The sequence below is a fragment of the Pseudonaja textilis genome, chromosome 1 (genome assembly GCF_049901715.1).
Source record: "Pseudonaja textilis isolate UNSWEBS1 chromosome 1, rPseTex1.2, whole genome shotgun sequence".
Classification (NCBI taxonomy): domain Eukaryota; kingdom Metazoa; phylum Chordata; class Lepidosauria; order Squamata; family Elapidae; genus Pseudonaja; species Pseudonaja textilis.
Window position 1 is genome coordinate 176,546,044 of NC_141990.1, and position 23,333 is coordinate 176,569,376.

The following is a 23,333-nucleotide window of genomic DNA, read 5'->3' on the forward strand; positions in this document are numbered from 1 at the left end:
AATTGTTTTTAGTCTATCAACTAAGCTTGTTGTGAACAACTTGTAGTCATTATTCAATAACAGACTATAATTTCTTAAAGTCAAAACCTGTCCCTCTTTGCATGTGTTGGCCACTTTCCAACTCTTTAGCATCTTTCCTCTCTGTAGGATAGACTTCATTGTGTTTGGTAAAGATTGTAAAAGTTTATCCTCAAAACACTTATAATAAGAACCTGATAATCCATCTGGTGCAGGCAACATTCCTAGTTTAATCTTCTTTATAGCATCAGAAATTTACTTTATTTTTATAGGTCCGTTCATTAATCCCTCTCTGTTCCTCTGTAAATCCTTGGTAAATTTTGTTTCTTTAAATATTCATCTAGTTTCTCTAGAGAGATGGCACTTCCTTTAACAAACTGGAATAATGATGACATATTTTTGCATGGCCATATTGTCCACTAACATTTGGAGCAGCATAGTGAAGAAAAAAAGCTGCATTGGTCTTAGCTGCAGAGAAGGCCTTTGACAATTTGAACTGGGTTTTCTTGTTCAAAGTTTGGGAAAATACGATTTTTGGAGATCACTTTATAAAATTGATAAGATCAATTTAGAATTCAAAGAAGTGACATAGTTGTGAGTTGAAAAACCACATGACTACGCCACTTAGTGATAGAAGTTCTGGTGATGCCAACATTAAGTGGAAATCGCACCAGGCCTAAAGTGTGAACCTCACATGACTGCAACTTGAAACTTGCTGCCAGCTTCCCCATTGACTTTGCTTATAAAAGCTGGCAGAAAAAATCGCAAATCGTGATCATATGATTGCAGGGATGCTGCAGTGACTATAAATACAAGGACTAGTCACACCTACCACTCATTCAGTACCATCAGAAAAGAGCCGTGCTGATGGCACAGTAGTTAAAATGCAACTGCTCACTGCCAGGAGTTCGATCCCAACCGACTCAAGGTTGACTCAGCTGTTCATCCTTCCGAGGTCAGTAAAATGAGGAGCCAGATTCATAGAATCATAGAATAACAGAGTTGTTGGGAGCAATCTGCTGACTCTGTAAACCGCTTAGAGAGGGCTGTAAAGCACTGTGAAGCACTGTATAGGTCTAAAGGCAAATTGCTATTATAAGTTCAGACAGTCACAGGATGAATAATCATTATCATTATGTATTATTTATAATTCAAATTTCTAAGTTCATGCAACTCATCAAAGAGGAGTTGATGTTGTGTGCATATAAAAGAAGGGAAGGGAAAAAACAGCAATGGGGAGGACTTGGTTAGCAGCACATGCAAGGTGAATTTTTTGTTCAAGTTTCTCCAAAGAGACTGCCAGCTAATACCTGCTTTTGTGGGAAGAATCCTCATTGACTGCATTTGCATTTGCATCTGAATAGGCAAATAGAGGGTTGCACTGTTCAAATAACAAATCCAGACTTACTATAGAAAACAAGCTGCTTCCTGAAACAATCTCATACTGGCCTTAAAACAATAAGGCGGAAGAATCTGCTACTGTGTTACTGGCCTGGTGAGATTATTGGACAATTCTCTGCAAGGAGGCTCCAAACTCAGCCATGATTTTCTGAGAATAAACCACAACAAATCTAGTGAGACCTGCATCTGAGTAGGCTTATAAAAGGCAACTTTTTCAGCTCTTCTCATTCTGAGTGCCCAGGCTGAACAAAAGTATATGCAACTGATGCTGTTAGTTAATTTTAAAGTGAAGGGAGAAGATGATCTATTCATATTAAATTTGGACCTAATAGAAATGAATGAGCCTACAATATCTTTCCCAGAATTGGGGTAGTTTCTCTACAAAACATAAGGAAAATTAAATGAATATCTATCCCCACCAAAGACTCTTTCTGTAAGACTGGAGAGGCAAGAGGTTTGTGGGGGTGGGCCAGATTGTTCCATGGGAGGCATATAGATTTAATCCTAAATATGTTGGCAGGCTATGCTCATACTTACATGTTAGTTTTCAATTTTAAATTCTTCTTAGTACAGAAAGAGTATATTCAGTTTATGTATGGCTTATGGTGACGTTCTTAGGTTATTCAGTGGCAAAGCTGCAGAGCCAGCATTATTAGGCAGAGTGAAATTGTCAACTTGGGTATCTTTAATGTCTGGTATTCTCCCGGCAGCTTTTGGAGACAAAATGAAGGATAGAGGTACAGTATATTAGACTGACCATACAAACCAGAGGTGGTATTCAGCAGGTTCTGACCAGTTCTGGAGAACTGGCAGTGGAAATTTTGAGTAGTTCAGAGAACCAGCAAATACCACCTCTGACTGATCCCACCCCCATCTATTCTCTGCCTCCCGAGTCCCAACTGATCGGCTGGGTCTTCTTTTGTTGCTCTGCACAGGAGAACCGAGCTGGAAAGCAGGTTGGTGGGTGGGGAGGGTGTTATGTCTCCTCTTGGAGATTCAAACGAACAAACACAAAGCAGCCGTTTCACAATCAAATCAAACTGAAGGAAAATAACAAGATAACGACTGGCAGAAACGGTTAGAACTCCCCTTCAAAATTCAAACAAACAGAGATCTCTTTGCAGTAACGTCCTCATTCAAATAGACATTTTGTTTCTGGCAAAAGGCACTAGCTCAGCTGTGTCCTTTTATACCCATTAAGGCAACGTGCTAATTAACTGGCTTGCCCTTCAGATTAACGTTTCCTGGTTCTGACGTCAATCCACGATCTAACAGTCATCAGATTCAAAGTTTCTTAACAGGGCCGATCCTGCCAATCACAACACTATCCCCCACCGCAGGGCCCTTCCCCCGAGTCTGATGATTAACTTGACGATGTTTCGTTGACAACCCCACTCTGTCTCCCACAGCCAATGGAGGCGTCGCTCGTTCCAATTGTCTCAGGTGGTCTACACATTGGAGACTTGGAAAGAAATACCGTTCTGCGACCAAGCCACCAACGGATTGTGCAAACGCAACCAGGACATTCCGAGCACCAAAGGGAGATGAAGGTTCGAGGTGATATAAAAACTTATCGCCTCCTCATGATCCCCAATGATCATACGCACTGGCTGGGTGGCGAAACGAATGGGCCCAGACTTGAGCTCACGCCCATCCACGGTTTCCACCTTAATGGGTGGATGTACAGCAACCAATGGGATCCCATAGTGCTTAGCAAAAGCTCGGTCCATAAAGCTGGTTGTAGCCCCTGAGTCCACCAACGCAACAGCAGGAATTCCCTCCTTCTGTGACTGTAGAAAAATTCGAGTGTCCAAAAGTAAATGCCGAGGAGGGCCAGGATTTACTTCAGCAATTTGAGGTGGGGATGTGAAATGTGTCCGACCTAGGGTTTCCTTGAGGTCAGGTTTACCCTTTTTTCCTGACGAGCCAAGAGTGGTTTTAGGTACGGGTCTGCGGTTCCCTCTCCGATTGCAGGAATTAACAAAATGTCCCAGACCCCCGCAATAAAGGCACAAGCCTTCCTGGAACCGTCTCGAACGTTCCCGCGCTGTTAAGCGAGGGCGGAGTGCTCCCAACTCCAACGGCTCCTCTGTCTTAACCATGGGTTGGAAAACTCTCGGTGGCGTGGGTTGTGCACAAAAAAACGAAGATGGTTCCATACCGAGCCGTTTGTGTCCACGTTGCTGTAAACGAGCTTCAATTCGTAAGCACTGAACTATCAATGCATCCAAAGTTAAAGCCCTCTCTGCATGGACCAGCTCATCTTTGATGGCATCAGACAAGCCTTCCTGGAATGCAGCCATATGAGCCGGTTCGTTCCAGTTGGATTTCAAACATAACAAACGAAATTCTGCAATGTAATCCTGCAGGGAACGTTTCCCCTGATTTATGTCCCATAAACGTCTGTCCACCGTTTGTATCTTAATTGGGTTCTCAAACATCACTCTCATTTGTTGAAGAAAACCCTGGAAATCATTCAACAACGGGCTATCTTGAACTAACAAAGGAGTAGCCCAATTAGCAGCCTGCCCAGATAAGAGGCTAAGAATGAATCCTGTCTTGGCCCGATCATTTGGAAAGTTTTCAGGCCTCAAGGACATAAATAATTGACACTGCCCCAGAAATGCCGGAAACATGTCCGTTTGCCCAGAAAATTTCTCCAGCATGGAAACTGGGCTTTTCCTCACAGGAGGGGCAGGGGGAACAGCAGCAGGGCTTGGTAAGCTGGAAACATAATTCAGCAATTGTGTTACCTGATTCTGAAGCGTCACATTGCTTTGCAGTAGCTGATTAATTTGCTGTTGCTGCTGCTCGACCAAACGCTGCAGTTGATTTGAATCCATCTTGCTTTAAAGATGGTTTGTTAGGCCAGAAACAATAATGTTATGTCTACTCTTGGAGATTCAAACGAACAAACACAAAGCAGCCGTTTCACAATCAAATCAAACTGAAGGAAAATAACAAGATAACGACTGGCAGAAACGGTTAGAACTCCCCTTCAAAATTCAAACAAACAGAGATCTCTTTGCAGTAACGTCCTCATTCAAATAGACATTTTGTTTCTGGCAAAAGGCACTAGCTCAGCTGTGTCCTTTTATACCCATTAAGGCAACGTGCTAATTAACTGGCTTGCCCTTCAGATTAACGTTTCCTGGTTCTGACGTCAATCCACGATCTAACAGTCATCAGATTCAAAGTTTCTTAACAGGGCCGATCCTGCCAATCACAACAGGAGGGAATGGGATTTTGCAGTATCCTTCACCTGGAGTGGAGTGGGAATGGAGATTTTACAGTAACCTTCCCCTGCCATGCCCACCAAGCCATGCCACACCACAGAACCGGTAGTAAAAAAATTTGAATGTCATCACTGATACAAACCTCAGTTTTACTTTGTAGTAATACATAAAGAGATCTTCTTTCTGAATTGTATATCTGTAGCAGCAGTTGGAATGAAAAATACCTATGGTTAATCAGGGAATATACCACTGAAAAAAAGTGTGATTTCCCAGGCTCTACAGAAAGTTTTGTCAAATCTTCCAATTGTTATTGTGCAGTAACAAGTACTCTATCATGCAATGCTGCCATAAAATCATAAAACAAAAGCTGTATTTATTTTCCAGGGATATGAAAAAGTTCAAGTAATTCTGGGTTAAATTGTATTTTCAGAAAGTTCCTAAGTGAGCAGAGGCGAATGCAGCCTCTTTATGATGCAAAGATATTCGTCTCCTAATCTGAATGCATAATTATTCTTAACATTAAGTTCTTTATAGATTTGAAATAAGAAAATTGTGAATGTGGTAGGTGCACAATTTTGGGTATCCTTCCAATCACTATTTTGTAACACTTTATTTGGCCAAAATGACAGTTTCCAAATCTTTCCTGTGGCCAGCTAACAACCTCTGTTCTTGTTTTTGGAATTTCCCCCATTTTTCTTTGCAGAATTCTTTTCACTCAACCCATGGCTTCCTTGCTTGCATTCTTGAGATCATCCCACAGATTTTCAATAACAATTCACATTTGACAACTCTGAAGGCCATTCCAAACCGTTTATCTTCCTTTCCAATAAGTACTTCAAGAGTTAATTTGAGGGTATGTTCTGGATTGTTGATGTGCTGAAGTTATCACTTCTCTTCATCTGCAATTTTTTCACAATCTGTAGAACATTAGCTTCTAGGAAATGAATCCATTCTTCCTTCTAACTGTGTGATATTTCCTATACCATTCACAAACAAATCCCCAAACACAACAGAATATCTCCTGTATTTAACAATTATTATGGAGTCTTTTCTTCAAATCTCCATCCTTCCAAATATATCTAGTGTCGATATATCCAAGGCAATGGTCCCCAACCTTTTTGGCTTTGCAGACCGGCGGGGGGAAGAGGGGATGGTTCCATGTAAGAGACAGGCGTATGTGTTCACACACACAGCTCTATGCGAGCAGTGAGTACACACACCCACCACTCACACAAATGGAACTTCACACACAACTGCGTGTGCCTGCCACTCTCACAAGTGGAGTGGCATGCGCATCTGCGCTCGCCTGCTTGTGTGGCCTGGTTCTGAACAGACATGGCCCAACAGTGGGAACTCCTGCTCCAAGGCATTTATCATCAGTATAAAACACTTTATTCCAAAATATTTCAGGTTTATCAATGTTTTCTTTTACATTTTTAGACCAGTGTTTCTTAAACTTTTTTCTTTTAAAACTCCTTTCCATTTTTTAAAAAATATACAGGTCCCCCAAAGAGCTTTTGTTTGTATGGACATATTTATCAATATTTGCCATATTAAAAATGAAAATGTGTACATTGGTTGCCAGTACCACTTCTCACAATTGATAGAATTTTAGTACTTTAGTACTATTATTTATCAATATAGGCTGGTAAATAATTTTGATTTCACAAATTTCTGAGAGGATCATGAGGGACCCCCGAGTTCCTGGGACTACACTATAAGAAAACAGTGCTTTAGAGTATATAATGTTTGTAGCTAGGTTGGAGAACAGGTTTCTTTCTGACAGATATCCTATGCGACCATTTGTAGTATTAACATTGTTGTATTGTGAACAATGTTTAGAGGCATGTCAGCTAAACTTTCCAGCATATTTGTAGTCATCTGTCCAGTTTGGAGGTAGTTCTAATAGAGATTTTTGCCTTGATTCAGTGGTTCCATGTAATTTCCATTTCTTAATAGTCTTTCACAGTTGAAATTGCTAGTTGAAAGGATTAAGAATTTTTTTATAAAGCTTCCCTGCTTTGCAAATTATCTTCATTTCCAGATACTGAGACTGTTGCTTAGAAAACTGTTATTGAAAATAGAACCACGTTCATAACTTGCAAGGGTCAGAGTTTTTCTTCCCTTATACAATTGTTTTTATCTGACTGATTATAGGACTAATGAATGAATTGACGTTTGAGGGATGTACTAACAACATTGTAGTAAAATAAAACAAAGTGGCATTGAATCAACTGGAAGAATATCAAGGCTTCTACATTTGACGTTTGCACTGTAGTTTTATTTTGAATCTGTAAACAAGCATACATATATAGTAACTATGTACTCAAACTTGTAGAAAGGTGTAAAATTTATACTATGTCAAAATTTATACCTTCTGCTCACTTAGAATTTGTTGAAACAAATATTATGATTATAAGACCTTAAACCTCTGCATACAGCTTTTTAGTCTTCAGTAAAGAATTCTATTTGTGAAGTCACATCCCAACTGTTGAACTGTCATTTTGTTATCTCTTTGAAAAGCACTGCTACATAAGCCACCCATGCTATAACGTTCTCTTGCACCTGTTCATTGCATAAGATTAATAAGTGGAGAGCGATAAAAGGAAGTAATGCTTTTTCCTTCAAAATCCAAACATAAGGTAAATTGCTTATGTGTCAAAAATGACACAACTTAGATAAACCTGTTTTTTACAGGAAGAGATATTTTGTCACTAGGCTTTGAGATTTCTGTGTTCCATATAAATTTGGCTATAAAGAGCAAAGGATGAAAAAAAGAGGGGGGAAAAAACTTTACCTCAATAAAGCAAAAATAATTCCTTCCTATCTAATAAGTACAGTGAGAGTTTGTATTTGAAGATGAGCTGTCAAACATAATATAACTGCAAAGTGATTAATGTTGAAATAATCATAATCTGAAGCATTACTCTATGAATAATTACAAAACTGTGCCATAAAGAAATACCCATGGTCTTTCCTAATGTGATTATCATACGGGAAACCAAGGCCTTGGTCTAATAATTAAAATATATTGCCTGCAGAATCTGACTTTTGGAATTATGAGATTATGCAAAGGAGCAATTTGTCAAGGTTTTGTGCTGAAATAAAAATGCTGAATGTCTAAAATTGCAATTTGGTACATATATGAGGAAACAAAATCCCTTGATTTCACCATGACCTGGCAGGTTACTGAGAAGTCCAAGAGTTGGCAATGGCCACATATCTGAAGATCTCCAGGTTAAAGAAAGTTGATAGAGAAGTAGAGAATATGATTCTGTGTAGCATCCAAGAAGCCCCATTGAACACATTACATATTCCGGGTAGATTTGAGAAACTTGCGCTAAAATTATGATAAGGGAAATTCATCTTGGAGTTCAACTGAGCCCTTTTTTCCATTCTAAATTAGTTTGCACATCATGAAATGTTTTCTTCAATATTTACACCACTTCTTTACTTTTTGACAGATGTTAACTCTGAAGAAAAGAGCTTCAGAAATGAATATGTATTTAATAAATGTTTATTATAGCCCTGGAACAGTATAATGAGGGTGGGTGTAGACCATTTAAAAACATAGAAGATACATGAGAGTCTAACTTTTTTTTAAAAAAGCTGGAAGATGTATATGTATTAAAATAAAAAGTATAGATTCAAAACAGGCTGAAAGAATTTAAAGAGAGGGTAAGCGCATTAGATGGGTATAGGGGAATATAAAGGTTAGTAGAAAACTATATCAAATTACAGAGCACAAACAAGGGGCTCATTAAGTCTAGTTTATGGCAAAGGTCATCCTCCTCCAAATTTTTTTTAGCACTGCTGCTCAGGACCTAGCAACATTTTATGTTGTAGCATGGTTGATATCTGAAAGCAGCAGGAAAGTGTAAACTTATCCAGTGTGCCCTGGGTATTTATGCAATAACGGTGAGATGAGGCTAGTACAAATGCATTTACTAGATTTAAAAGCCGTCCATCTCCAGAATTACTCTGGGCAGCTTACCCTGGAGAATATATATTCATATTCTCTCTCTCTCTCTCTCTCTCTCTCTCTCTCTCTCTCTCCCTCCCTCCCTCCCTCCCTCCCTCCCTCTCTCTCTCTCCCTCCCCCCCCCTCTGTCTCTCTCTCTGTCTCTCTCTGGACAATTCTACACTAACACAAACCTGTCATCACTTTTAACCAAGACTACATTTAAGACTACATTTGACTACATTTAAGAAGTATAATTATCAATTGTTTGCTTTTTCTGAAATTCATCCACATTCCCATGTAAATGGATTGAACATGAAGCTTCATATAGCATATGCTGTTTTGTCTAAAATAGCAATAGCACTTAGATTTATATACCACTTCACAGTGCCTTACAGCCCTCTCTAAGTCATTTACAGAGTCAGCATATTGCCCTCAACAATCTGAGTCCTCATTTTACCAACCTCAGTAGAATTCAGATTTTTTTTACTACCGGTTCTGTGGGCGTGGCTTGGTGGCTGTGGCATGGCTTGGGTGTGGCTTGGTGGGTGTGGCAGGGGAAGGATACTGTAAAATCTCCATTCCCTCCCCACTCCTGGGGGAAGGTTACTGCAAAATCCCATTCCCTCCCCACCCCACTAACCTGCTTTCCAGCTCCGTTCTCCTGTGAAGGGCAACAAAAGAAGACCCAGCCAATCAGCTGGGACTCGGGAGACAGATAATGGGGGTGGGGCCACTCAGAGGTGATATTTGCCAGTTCTCTGAGCTACTCAAAATTTCCACTACTGGTTCTCCAGAACTGGTCATAACCTGCTGAATACCACCTCTGCTCGGAAGGATGCAAGGCTGAGTCAACCTCAGTCAATATCATGTTTTTGTCTTTTCCTTTAACATTTGCTTTTTTGTATACAACTTCTATATAGATTTTTGTGCAATGTTTATATATTTGTATTCATTTTCTACTTTGGAAAACTGCCTTGCAAAATTCTAAGAACTGTAAAAATCAAAAGATAATTATGTGAGTTCATATATTAGTTTGGACAATGGAAGTTAGCTTATGCTAAAATATAAATAAAATGAGCAAAACTAAAAGGACAAATTATTTTGTGTGATAAGTCAACTTGCCATGTTCTTGTGTTATTAATGACTTTCTCTGAATGCATTATCTAATTTAGGGTAAAGTCAGAGGCTTTAGTGTTAGCAAAGAGCTAATAAAAAAGAGCACTTTTCTCAGAAGCCTCTGTGGGCCCAGTTCTGCAAATTGGTTAAACTAATCTTTAATTAATAGTATACACCTCAACATTTAGAGGAATGACTTGTTAATTATTTGGTTAGTGTCGAAGACTCACACACCTAGATTGAGGTTACTTTAATTGTTACGATTTTTGCTATTGCTACTTTGCAACATGGATAATAAATCACTATGAATTTTGGACACAGAAGGTGTCCCCAAGCAATCAGTGAGGAGGCAGCCGGGATCAGCCATTTCTGTACCATATGACATAATACGAGAATTTCAATATTGCAAAGAATTGCAAATAAACTTCTTCTTATGCCTATTTTTTTCATAAACCAAGAAACATATATTAAAGTATGAAATTATTTGTGGTGCTGCTTCCCCACCTAAAGACTACTTTGCATGAAGTGCAAAAGTGTGGTATTGCTGTTGTTATTTCTTCCCCTTCCTTCCTCCTCCTCCTTCTCTCTTAGCAATGCATTTACAGACAGAGCTTCTTGTTCACAGAAAATGCCAACAAGCTGGAAGAAAGTGCCAGGGGAATCTACATTCCATGTCCAGAACACTACAATGGTTTCTGCATGCATGGAAAATGTGAGCATTCTGCTAATATGCTGGAGCCATCTTGCAGGTAACTTTTTCTTCAAACTGTTCACCTGAACAGGAAGGAACACCTGGTAAAATGAAATATGTTTTTGTTTCAATGCAGTAAAAAAATTGCTGAACCCTCATCTACTCTAGATCTAAATTATGTACAGAGATACCTAATGTATGTAGCCAAGTAGCACTGAATTATGCAGCACCATTAATCTGTTTATAAAAGCATTCCTGCAATGTCTGTCAATACATTCCTAACTAAAAAGGCATAACGGGGCATAGGCTGGCCCAAAGGGTATTTGTTGTTGATTTTTAGCACATGGCCAACAGCTTTTGTCCCAGGAAATCCCACAGTGAGCAAAAGTCAAGAACTATGTCAACATCAATTTCTTCATGTGGGAAAATGGCTGAAGACAGAAGATATGCACTGATGAGGGTTGAAATAAGGTTAGTTTCAGAAAGGAGCATTGCAATTGCCTGTAATGGAGTTTAAGTCAGTCTTGTCTTCTCTCACTTAATAGCAAAGTTTGCGGCCAAGCAGGAAGGTAGATTGTTGGATTTCCAGGCCCCTAAGCTGTCAGACTTAGGACTTTGGAGCCCCCCAGAGGAACTCCAAGGTATAGAAAAAATAAATTGATGAGAAATATAGGAAGTGCCTTTTATGCAAGGAATATCCAAGGAAATCTAGATTGACTGCTTGAATGAAAACAGGCAGCATGTGGACAGTCCTTCAGACAACTCCAATAAAGAGATTGGACAGGGGTCTTGCTTGGCCATCTTTTCAGCAAATGTTAGGCATCACAGACATAGAAACATTGAAAGTTGGCTATAAATAAGTAACTGCTATTGCTCTCTGTGATGCCTCCTAGGGCTTCTCCTAGGCTTCTTGTAGGCCAGTTGCAGAACAGAATCCTTTGCAGACTTTAATGACTGATTCTATGACTGACTCAACAGAATTCCAACTTGCCTTTTTCACTCTAATCCAGCATATGAAGCAGTGGAGGCAGCATCATCCTCTTTAAAAAAATGTTAGAAAGCTAGATTGGATGTACTATGGATGTACTATGATGGTATTAGTTCTACTTTATGTAAATACAGATTTGCTCCAATATTTATTTATTCATTTATTTTCCTTCCATTTATAGAATGCTGTAATTCAAACATAATTCCCAAGAATTAACATAACTAGACCTAACATTTAAAATTTCCACAGTCAATTATGAATAAAACATCCACAGCAAACATAGCAAATTCAACAAAGGGAGCAATGATAATGAGCTAATCAATGGCATATGAACACCTTCTGTTAATCACACACAACCAACTCAATGCATGCAGCATGTTGAAGGCTGAGCAAGAGTCCAGATTTAAAAGAAAAGATGCACATGGCTGAGGTTGGAAGGACCCTCATTCTTTTAGAATAACTCCTCAGTTGGATTACTTTCATTTTGAATCCCCATTGGAGCTCAGCTGAGAGAAAAAGAGAGGTCCGATCTATGCATAGTTCGCAAAATTATCTGCTATAATATCTTGCCTGACAACAACTTCTTCAGCTTCAATCACAATAATACACAGGCAAACAACTGATATAAATTCAAGGTAAACCACTCCAAGCTTGATTGGAGAAAATACGACTTCAGCAACAGAGTAGTCAACACCTGGAACACCCTACCCGACTCCTTCGTTACAGCCTCAGCCTCTCACAGCTTCAACCTCAAACTGTCTACCGTAGATCTCACCCCAATCTTAAGAGCTCCTTAAAGGGGGTATGCATAAGCGCACCAGCATGCCTACCGTCCCTGTCTTACTGTCCCCATTTATCTGTATTTACTTCCTTTGTTCTTGTTTATGTTCATACTTACATTTGTTATCTTATACATGTTTGACAAATAAAGAAATAAATTAATTTTTAAAAAAAGGATGTGGGGAAGTTACGGTTAAGTATAGTCCATTGCAGGCAAGGAAAAAATCTGTATTGATCTCCCAGAGATCTCTTCCAGGGACTTCTACCTTATGTACAATAGAAGCAGATCTAAATTTAAGCCCATGATTCTTCTATGGTCACATTTATTCTATGCTAATGCTAGGGAGAACGGCATAACTGTTGTTTCTTGATGCTACTTCTCAGAGCTGTGGATCAAGCTATTCAGCTGTCCAGGTCCTTCCAAGGTCTCTGAGATATGCCTGGTTCCAGGGGAGGTACTTTCTGTGTATGAGCATGCACTAGAAAGTCCTTCAAAAGGACCTCAAAGCAACCTAACTCCTGGAGTGCAATTCAGTAATATCATCCAATTGAAGCAGATTTTCCACCATGCCCGTGCTCATGGAGGCTCACAAATTAGGAATAGCTAGAAGTGATAATGATGTGTTGAACAGCAGGCCTTATTTTATCCCTGGCTAAAGATGGTTTCATCCAAAACAGATTAATAGTGTGGTTGGCTTAATATTCTCCTTTTCTTTAAGATGCCAATGCAGTATTAACTTTGTCCTGGATTATTTGATTTAAATAGAAGTATAAATGAAGTAACTTAATAAAGAGTAATAACAATTCACTGATCAGCTTTGTTCAAATATAGGCTCTTCTGATGTGGTGGACTTCTAAAATCCTCAACCATTGTGGCCTTTAACTAAGCACTGAAACCCAGCACATATGAAAGCCAACATGGGGAAAGGTGACCTACATGTTTAACTTAGCCTATATTGAGATAGGCAGTTACCTTACAAACATCTATTTTTTTCAGTTGAAAGATATAACTGCCCTTTTACTTATTTATTACTTATTTATTAAACTTTTATGCCATCCATCTTCCCTACAACCTATCTCTGAGGGGCTTACAAGTTATTAGAAAGGCCTCAGAAAGTTATTATATCAAGCATGCCTAACAACTGTCTCTTGATTCAGTTATCAAGCTTGTCAAGAACCTTCTCTTCTGTTTGAAGATGAATTTACCTCTGCAGACAAAGGAGTGAAGGCATCTGTACTTTCTCATTGTAGATGTGATGCGGGCTACACTGGACAACACTGTGAAAAGAAAGACTACAGCGTTTTGTATGTGGTTCCAGGCCCAGTTCGATTTCAGTATGTCTTAATAGCAGCAGTGATTGGAACAATTCAGATTGCGATCATCTGTGTTGTCGTTCTCTGCATTACAAGGTTAGTCACAGTATTGGGGGTTTTTTTTTATGACATTCTTCCATAATATGACATCTCAGTGTAAAAAATTAGAAGGCCAGCATGCAGGTATCATGTATCCCTCTTTTGGTTTAATCTAATGTTTCTCAACCTTGGCAAATTTGAGATGGGTGGATTTCAACTCCCAGAATTCCCCAGACAGACATGCTGGCTGAGGAATTCTGGGAATTGAAGTCCACCCATCTTAAAATTGCCCAGGTTAAGAAACAGCAATCTAATCAATAACTAAAAAGAAGCTGCCTAGAGACACTGAGAAGCAATACTAATTACAGATGGGATAATCTTTTCCTGTTTTCAATGGTATGGATTGGCTCATGTATTACTTCTGAATTACTTAGAACAAACTAAGAACATCAAGGTTTTTTCTTCAGATGTTCAGCTTAGCACAAAGCACAAGAGGCAATCATATAAAACTGCAAAAATTCCATGTCCATATATATCTTAGTCTTTGAATTATAAACCAACCTTCTCAGAGCCCTATTTTTAAAATACAGTAACCTTTGAAAAATGACTTGACTTTCATTTAGATCAGTGATTTTTTTTTTCTAAGTCATGCTTTAGGGAATCCTTGATTTCTTTGGAAATGTTAATGACTGTTGCAAGCTTCACTGAAAGTCTCCTAGTCTACAAATGTACCAGTCTTTCAATACAACGTTCATTTGCCATAGGCATCCTGGCTACCTCTAGGCAGTCTTTCTCACTTTTTGCAACTATGGGCCACTCAGAAAATGCGAGAGGGTGCAATTAAACATCTCCCTCTAAGTTTTCATCTTTAGATGAAAGCCCTTTAGAAACATACTTTTTGGTGAATAATAAGGAATATTGTTTTCAGTGGCGCAGTGGTTAGAGTGCAGTACTGCAAGCTATTTCTGCTGCAGCCAGCTGCCTGCAATTTGGCAGATTGAATCTCATCAGGCTCAAGGTTGAGTTAGCCTTCCATCCTTCCAAGGTGGGAAAAATGAGGACCCAAATTGTTGGGGGCAATATAATGACTCTGTAAACTGTAGAGACAGCTGTAAAGCATTATAAAAGCAGTATATAAGCATATACATCTAAGTGCTATTGCTATTGCTATTTTCTGCCCAGTAAAGACTGAGATTCTGTAGCACAATCTTCTCCACCAGCTGTGGTCTGATCATGAATTTTAATGTGATGCAGAGGGCTCCATTTGTTCATGCCTTACCAAAATAATATGGCTGAGATGTTCCCGGACCAATCTATCAAAAAATGTCATCTTGTGGGACCTAAGAATCATGCCTTCTCTATTTTGGAACTTGCCATATGGATAGCCTCTCCCCAGAAGTCATGCTGTCCTTGATCTTTCTGGCCTTCACAAGATTTTGAAGACTTGGACATTTCCCTCAAACTTGGGTTGAGAGGCTGACATGGCCCTGCTGGTGGATTAATTTGGATTTTGACATAGATTGAAAACAGAAACATTTTAGATTCCAGCATACTGTATGTTATCTTTATCGACTATCATTATTATAAATTTCTATTTTGGTGTTTTTAATTATCCATGTGTGCTCATTGTTGTGAGATTAGCAGATAGATAACTAGTTAGTTAGTTAGCTAGTTATGGAGGCTACAAAAAAGGAAAGGGGTCACATTATGGGGGGTCTTCTAACAATCATATAAAATATATGGGGACTGGGAAGATGGAGCCAATTTAGACAATTCAGAAACATTCTGTGTGGAGAGATGAGGATTATAATGCATAAAGATGATTTTCAAATATGAGAATGGAATTTGTTGTCATTGAAACAGTTCCTCTTCTGAATTCAGCATCTTTGAAGCACTGTTGCTCTATCGATCAATAATTAATTTTCAGTACCTAATTTCATAAAAAATGTCAGTTGGTTAAAATATCAGACTAGAAGCTAGGAGATGGTGAGTTCTAGTTCCACCTTAGGCATGAAGCCAGCTGGACCAGTTCCTCTCAGCCCTGGGAAGCAGGCAATGGCAAAAGAATTTCCAAACAAACTTGCCAAGAAAACTGCAGGGATTTGTCCAGGCAGTCTCCAGAATTCAAAAGCTGTTTTAAAAACACACACACACACACACACACACACACATACACCTCAAAAATGTGTACAACCAGTTTGGGAAGAAAAGTTTCAGTTTCTTTCATCTTCACAATTTCTTCAGGCTTTTTTCCAAACATCAGAAAGTGATTCAAATTTCCTGCAACTACTTCTATAAATCATATGCCTTTAAAATATGATTTTAAATATGAGAAACAGAAAAAAATTCATAGCAGTTTCCTATAGAAAGTAAAAAAGAAGCTCCACTATATCTTAAGCATCTATATCTCACATTCAGATCAAGAAAAGATACAAAACAATTCATAAATCCTTTCCCAACCTAAAGGCATAAAAGAAAAATGTCTGCTGAATCTTGGAGAGGTTGCCGACCAAGCTACGTTCATCAATTCTTCCCCCAAGAGTAGACCCTCCCCTACTGAAAAAGGCCAATGTATAATATTAAAGTGGGCTTCAGGAGACACAAAAATAATAGCCAAAAATACAGCGTACATAAAAGGATGGAGATGGGAAAGGAACTGCTAAACTGAAAAATGGTGCTGCCTCATGTTCTTCAAGTAATCTTCCTTCCGGTTTACAAATTCTGCCAGGCATAGGCCATAAAGCACACACATATATATATTCAAAATCACATCTACCCAAACATATTGTTGATAGCCACTTACACATTAAAATCAAACATCAGTCCCCAATCACAAAAATATGCAAATGAATAGAATGGAATGGAATAGAATTAGAATTAGAATTAGAATTAGAATTAGAATAGAATAGAATAGAATAGAATAGAATAGAATAGAATAGAATAGAATAGAATAGAATAGAATAGAATAGTTTATTGCCAAGTGTGATTGGACACAAAAGGAATTTGTCTTGGTGTAAATACTCTCAGTATACATAAAGAAAAGGTACATTCATTAAGAATCAAGAATCATAATGTACAACACTTAATGATAGTCATAGGGTACAAACAACAATCAAATCATACTAGGAAACAGTCCATATAAATCGTAAGGATACAAGCAACAAAGTTACAGTCCTAATGCGAACTATTGGTATTCAAGACAGTATATGCTTATTTAAGATGCCAGCAGGATATCTTATATTTCTTTTTCAAGTGATAGATCTCTTCAACAACAACTTCCAGAAACATTATGCTCACAAATAATGTTTGTCTGACTTGGCCATTTGGAACGATCATGGTAGAAGTTGCCATTTCTTATCAGAGCTAGTTGCCATTCAGGACATTCCTTCAGAATGTTTTTTCTCTGAAAATCTTACATAATGTATATTATATCATCTTGGCACTGGCATATATTTTGCTTTTCTCCTACGGAAAAGAGGAGATGGGAGGAAGAATCAGGATATAAAGCAAAATAAATAAATATTAAGCTATAATGTTGCATTAATTTATATTGTTGGGGACCACTTGTAGCTCCCAAACATAGCCGTTGGAGTTCAACTGACTATGTCTCTGAAAAGTTGCAATGTGCATTCCTATCCTTTTGAGCTAGGAAATGCATGAAAACCCTAAATAAATCTCTAAAATAGGATTTTTGCTGTTTTGTGAAATGAACCTGACAAAACCAGGTGACCTCCAGCACAAATGCAGTTGCCTAGGGGATTGTGAAATTAAAAATCACGTATTGTCTATTGATGCATCCATTTATGTCTGATTTTCTTCTTGAATGTACTCTCTACATGGCCCTTAAATAGGATCCATGTGTACAAAGTAATATATTTTCATGGGCTTTCTGCTTTTTTGACTCAGCACTTTGTTTTTATATGGTTACCCCATTCCATGCCTTCTAAACCAACTGTTAAATAAAACAGGATATCTGGGGATTTTTTTTTCCTAGATCCTGTATAATAGATGGGGAAGGAGACCCAGAAGAATGGAATTAATTCATTAAAATTTAAAAACATGGGAGGAGGTGAGAAGAAATACAGAGCTATGTTTGCTGCTTGACCCAAGGCTTTGTTAGTAGCAGAGAAGGTGGGAGACAAAGGTTTGGGTAGGAGGGCAAATGATACGAGGGTTGTGATACAAGCCCTACCTCTTTTGTAAGTGCATCATGACAGCGAGTGCACACACACACACACACACACACACACAAACACACACTTATATAAGGAGCAGTGCCACAGTGCTCATTTCAGCATCCTGATGAAACAGTTATTCTGTCATCTAGTTATTCTGTCATCTGATGGAAGACACATTCTTTGTTCATATTTCTTTTTCTCCCCTTCTGGTTCATATTTCTTTTTCTCCCCTTCTGGTGCCTGGATATAAATGTGCACACAAGTCAAGTCATTAGCTACAACAACCCCAAGATTGATATACTGTATACAAGATCTCTTAAGAAAACAAGAGGTCTTGGGATTGTGTGGGTCCAGTTTCATTTCCACCTGCTACCTTTGCAGATCTTATTGAGTTAGGTGGTCGGTAATACTGTAATTTACATTTATAAAGCCACCTGATGCAACACCGAGTCTAGGTCATGTAAAGATTAAAAACATATACAAAGCCTAAAAACAAACAAGTAAAGATAACAGTAACCATGATAGGGGAGAAAACATGCTCTGTACACCAGATGATCCACCCTGATCTGGTCCAGAGCTTGGAGAGGTAGGATGGAAAACTGGCTTTCAGGGATTGTCAACAGAAAAAGGACCTACACTTCCTAGGTATCATCAGATTATAGTACTTAGTGGATGGGACATGAAGTACCCACTTTTCTGGTAGATCTTATGTGGTAGCCAGAAATGATGGGAAAGAGCCAGTGCATGAGACAGATAGACCCAATGCCAGGTGACTCGATGAAAATGTAATGAGTGGAAAACAACTGTGTTCCCTCTTATCACTACAATGTAATCCCTTTTATACTGTTCTGACCAAGGATTCCTAAGACCATAATTAAGCACAAGCTTAGTCCAAACAACTCTTGTTGTATTTCAGTGCTGGAAATTTCATTCATTCCCAGCTCGTAATTAGTCCCAAACAGTTTCTCAAGATAAGCACCCACCTTTATCTCCTTTGTATTGCTGCCAACAACTAAAGTGCCAAATTAACTGTAAAAAGCCAACCGAAGTATAAAGTCCACACAGAGCTTCAAGGTTTAATTCAAACAGAGCGAACAACTTTGCTTCCTGCAAAGGTTTCTCTACCTTTGCACTTCCTTTATACTATATGGGAGGGGCAATCACCTCCAAGCTTTACTCCCAAGTCGCCCCTTTTGTCTTAGTTGCTCTTGCCTTCTGGCAGCTCTGCGCATATGCACACTGGGAACAGGCTTCCCTTGTTCCTCTGCCTCACTGCTGCCAGATTCTGGAGGCTCCAGAGTCAGCACGTAACTCCCAGATGGTCCTGGTCCCATCTCTCTATCGGATGCAGGACCCTCATTCAAGTCCTCTCCAGACTCCTGGACTGGTCCCTGTTCTTCCCCGCTGTCCGATTCTGCTGCCATCTGCACAGGCTGCGGGCAAACCACAACATGTACATTCTCAGACGTGATCCTTGTCTTTGAGCAATCATGCTTTATGCATCTCTTTAGTTATTTCATCTCCTGAAGCTCCTCAGCAAACCATATCCAATAGTATCAAAGAACAGGGAATACTCATACAGGAATGTTCCAACCTTCCCAGCAGACACCTAAAGCCTCCATTAAACTGTCTACCAGACTTACAGGACAAAGCCCAAGCTCCCTCTGAAACCCGTATAGATCTAATAATTGTCCATGGGTGGCTTCTATGACAGCCAAAGCAGAAAAAAAAAAAAAAACAAGACCAAAGGTTTCTGCTATAACAAGACAACTTTTTCCTTATTCCAAAATAGGCTAAATCAAGTTCAGCGGTACTTCCGGATAAACATGCCAATGGTTACAAATCTAGCTCTTGTTTATTTAGAACGTAAGTCCCATTGGTCAAGATGTAACTGATGAGCTGCATAGATTCAACTATAAGCATCAGCAACTTCCCTAAACCTATTTAAACTATAGTATAAATATTCATAAACTGAGTTATTGTAGAGGTTCAGATAATTAAAGAACTTAAAATTCATTTTTCTGTTGACAAAAATCAAAACAAAAACTAAAAATACAGCATTCAAACTGGAAAAAACAATGAACATTGAAGCAAGAAAAGCGAGAAAGAGAAACAGAAGCCCATGAATATAAAGGGCTGTTCAAATAATTCAACTTTGTAAAGGTCACCATATAGCCGCATTGCACAAGCAAAACATCCCTCCAAATCCATTTCTCCAAACATCACAAAGGCACATCATCACAATTTAATGACTGCTCGTATACAAAGGAGACAGTTCTATCCAGATAGCACAAACCTTCTGTTATATCTCGCAAAACGTGTGTGACATTAAAGAAAAATATCCATATTCAATATTTCTATCAAAGTAGCAATTGTTGGGAAAAAACAATCTGGTAGGAAAAACATTGTTAAAAATATTGCTACAAAAAAAGGGCAAACTTGAAACAATTGCTTTTGAAAGCTTTTTTGCTCTCGTGCTAGAATATCAACCCATTGATCATTGATCTGCTTAAAGATGTATTTTAGTTTTTCAGTGTTTTATGATAATGCATGTAGCTACTAACATTAGGAATTGAATCTATTTCTTATGATGCATCAATTTATATACCTTAAGAAATAGAGACAATAAACCAAGGCATAACAGGGTTCATTGTGAATAGCTGATTTTTCTCGGCAACTTCAGATCTCTCAACTACAAAGTATACATTACCACCAAAAGTGATAATATATGCTAACCCTTAATATAACCTACAAAGGTTACAATTTATGTAGTGTAATTTTAACAGGGTGCTGCATACGTATTCTTTTCAGGATTTATTCCTGATGGCTTCCTAAAATCAATTTTAAAGGACTTAGATAGTATTCAAATTTTTAATGACATTCATTAAGTCCAAACTCCAAATCATTCTCTAAGAAGACTGTCTATTTGAGAACCTGTAGGCTTAATATAATCACATGTTTTCATAAGAGAGATTCACTGAGTTTAAAGGAAGTAGCTATGCACCAGGAACTAAGCCACAATCTAGATTTGAAGAGAAATAGTCCACAATACATCTATGTGAGCATCAATCATCTTGTTGGGACTTTCTTGAACCGTATTCATCTTTGTTTGGGATTGCATCACACAGCCATCTGAAGCTTAGAAAGGGCACCATTTCTTGAAGAACATGCCCACAGGTATTCTCTTGAGCACTTTTGCCCACTGAATAATGTATTTTCCCTTTAATGTCTATGGAGGTTCTCGATCATCGAGATCGTGGTTGTCCCAAAGGTGCTTTTTCAAAAGGCAACTCAACTTTTTTTTAAGAAGTTAAACATTTGGGTTTTCCCCTTTAAGTCCCAATTGCTGCATGGTCTCACCTAATTCATATTTAAAATGTTGCTAAAGGTTATAAATATATGTTTTAGACAGGAATTGGACTGAAGGTGGGCAAGGAATAGGAGAAGGAGAGAAAGATCAGGGACCAGCATTTGTTTTTGTCTTTTTTCAGATTTCTGAAGTAAGTTATAGATTTGAGATAATAAATGCTAATTTCTTAATATTAAGAACAATTGTATTACCGTACCTAAGAATCCAGTGTTATCTTGATTTATACCCACTATTACTTGAATTCCTTATTATGTGAGTTAATTGAAAATTCATAACTATATTAATTGAATTAATAATTGAATAACATTTTAAAATACTGAATTCATACTGAATTCAGTATGCTTCAGTCTCCATCATGCTTTTACTTATATTTAGTGATTGGACCAATCCTAGTTTTTTAAAAAAATAATTAGCACATTTTTATTTATTTATTTAATGGCAACTTACTTTATTGACACCACATCCCATTCCAACAATTCAGAGCACGTATGAAGGGAAAATTCTTTGGAATATATGAAATGAAGTAGCAAAGGAAGAAACTGGCAGTGTTTGAAACAAAAATAGATTTTAGGGAGAACAGTAATTTTAAATGCAGCTATTCTCCCAATCCATGATAATAGAAAACGGTGCCATGACTTATGCCATTTCAGTCCTTCATAGAAGAAGACTGTCATTATGTTTCCTTGATGGTGGGATTTGATGGTTGATCCTGATGGCATTTCAAAAGACTATGGTCTGTGATGCATTGATAATATCCAGATCTATTCAGAAGCCGAAAATAATGAATGCCATATGATATTGCACTGTAAACATGCAATATAAGACCTTCTTTTGACATCCATAATTCTTAACCTCTAAAGTTGTTTTTTACTCCTCTAACAGAGCATCTGATGATTAAAAATGTGTACAGTTTACATTGCACTGCTTGGACATTGTTACAGTTTTTATCAATTGGGGGTGGGAGAACAACCTGCTGGTTTATTATTGGCATTGACAAATTAAAGCTAATGTGAGGATGATCTTTATTCCTTTTTCATATTCCCCCAGCTGACTAAAAACAAAGGCAGTATGTTCTCCATGGTTTTCTATACATCCCTTTTTCAATGGTTATAAAGCCCCTGTTGCTTAAAAAAAAAGAGGTATAAACTGGGGCTGAGAAACCAGACCTTTCTACATGCAAGCCAGATCCTAGGAGGACTGGTTTGGCATTTCCAAGCTCCAAAATTAAAGCTGGGTCCCCTGGGTATGCAGGAGGTTGTCTTTCTTTACTAGTTCTTTTGCTGTGCAGTCAAGAGAAGATGAGCTAGAGTGACAGGTAGAATCTCCAGTTGCCCTTAAATAGCTGCAATTCTCAGCTGTCATTTAGCAAAGCAAATTTCATGCCTTTTTTCCACTCTTCTTTCTCCTCCCTTCTCTACCCTGGCTGCTTTCAGGAAATGTCCCAGGAGCAACAGAATTCACCGGCAAAAGCAAAACACAGGGCACTACAGTTCAGACAACACAACGAGAGCATCGACCAGGTTAATTTAAAAGAGAGAGCATGTTTCCACAATGGCAAAAGTAAACTGCAGAGAGCTTGGACTTACAAAATACAGTATTATAGACAAAAGTTCTACACATGTTGCCTTGCATTTGTGGTAATCGACACCAATGAAAACAGAACGAAACATGTACTACAGCTATATTTGATTATGTATGGATATATTTGAAATAGTATACATTGTCTTGATGTTTTTTCTGTAATGTATATAAACTATTTATATCACACAATATAGTTTTTTCTTTTTCATGTATTTGTTATATATAATAAATACTCAGTGATGAGAAGAAAAAAAAACCTTCTTTTTGGGCTTTCTTAAATTTGCTATATCCTAACCACTGCATTCTCTTTTCAAGGTGGTTCTATTTCACAGTTACACATCTAGCTCATAAATCATATACACACATATGCTCAACCATTGATGGGCTTGTTGGTAGGCTCCTGTTGTTAACGATTTCAAAGGTTTTTGGCATAGAGCTCCTTTTCTGATTTTTTTTAGGAAGTCTCACTCCTCTCCAGCCAAATGTCCATTAAATCTGTCTCCCATTTTATGTTTGTGAAAAGACACCCATCTGGTCTCCATCCCCCAGATCTCCAACAATCTACCACTAATCTTCCCATCATCCAGCCCTGTCCTGTTCTTCCCACCATTCAGTCCCGTCTTCCTACAGCACACTGTCAAACTTTGTGGTGCTTCC

The 23,333-nt window shown here is 38.3% G+C and overlaps 1 protein-coding gene across 1 annotated transcript in view; it reads left to right on the forward strand.

Moving 5' to 3' along the window:
- TMEFF2 (transmembrane protein with EGF like and two follistatin like domains 2) overlaps positions 1-22,932 on the forward strand; it is a 250,986-nt gene extending 228,054 nt beyond the window's left edge. Inside the window, exons 8-10 of the mRNA XM_026697244.2 lie at positions 10,361-10,484; positions 13,446-13,604; positions 22,529-22,932. Of these exons, the coding sequence (XP_026553029.2) occupies positions 10,361-10,484; positions 13,446-13,604; positions 22,529-22,625 (380 nt within the window). The 3' untranslated portion in view covers positions 22,626-22,932. The remainder of the gene's footprint in view (positions 1-10,360; positions 10,485-13,445; positions 13,605-22,528) is intronic.
- The last annotated feature ends 401 nt before the right edge of the window (positions 22,933-23,333 follow it).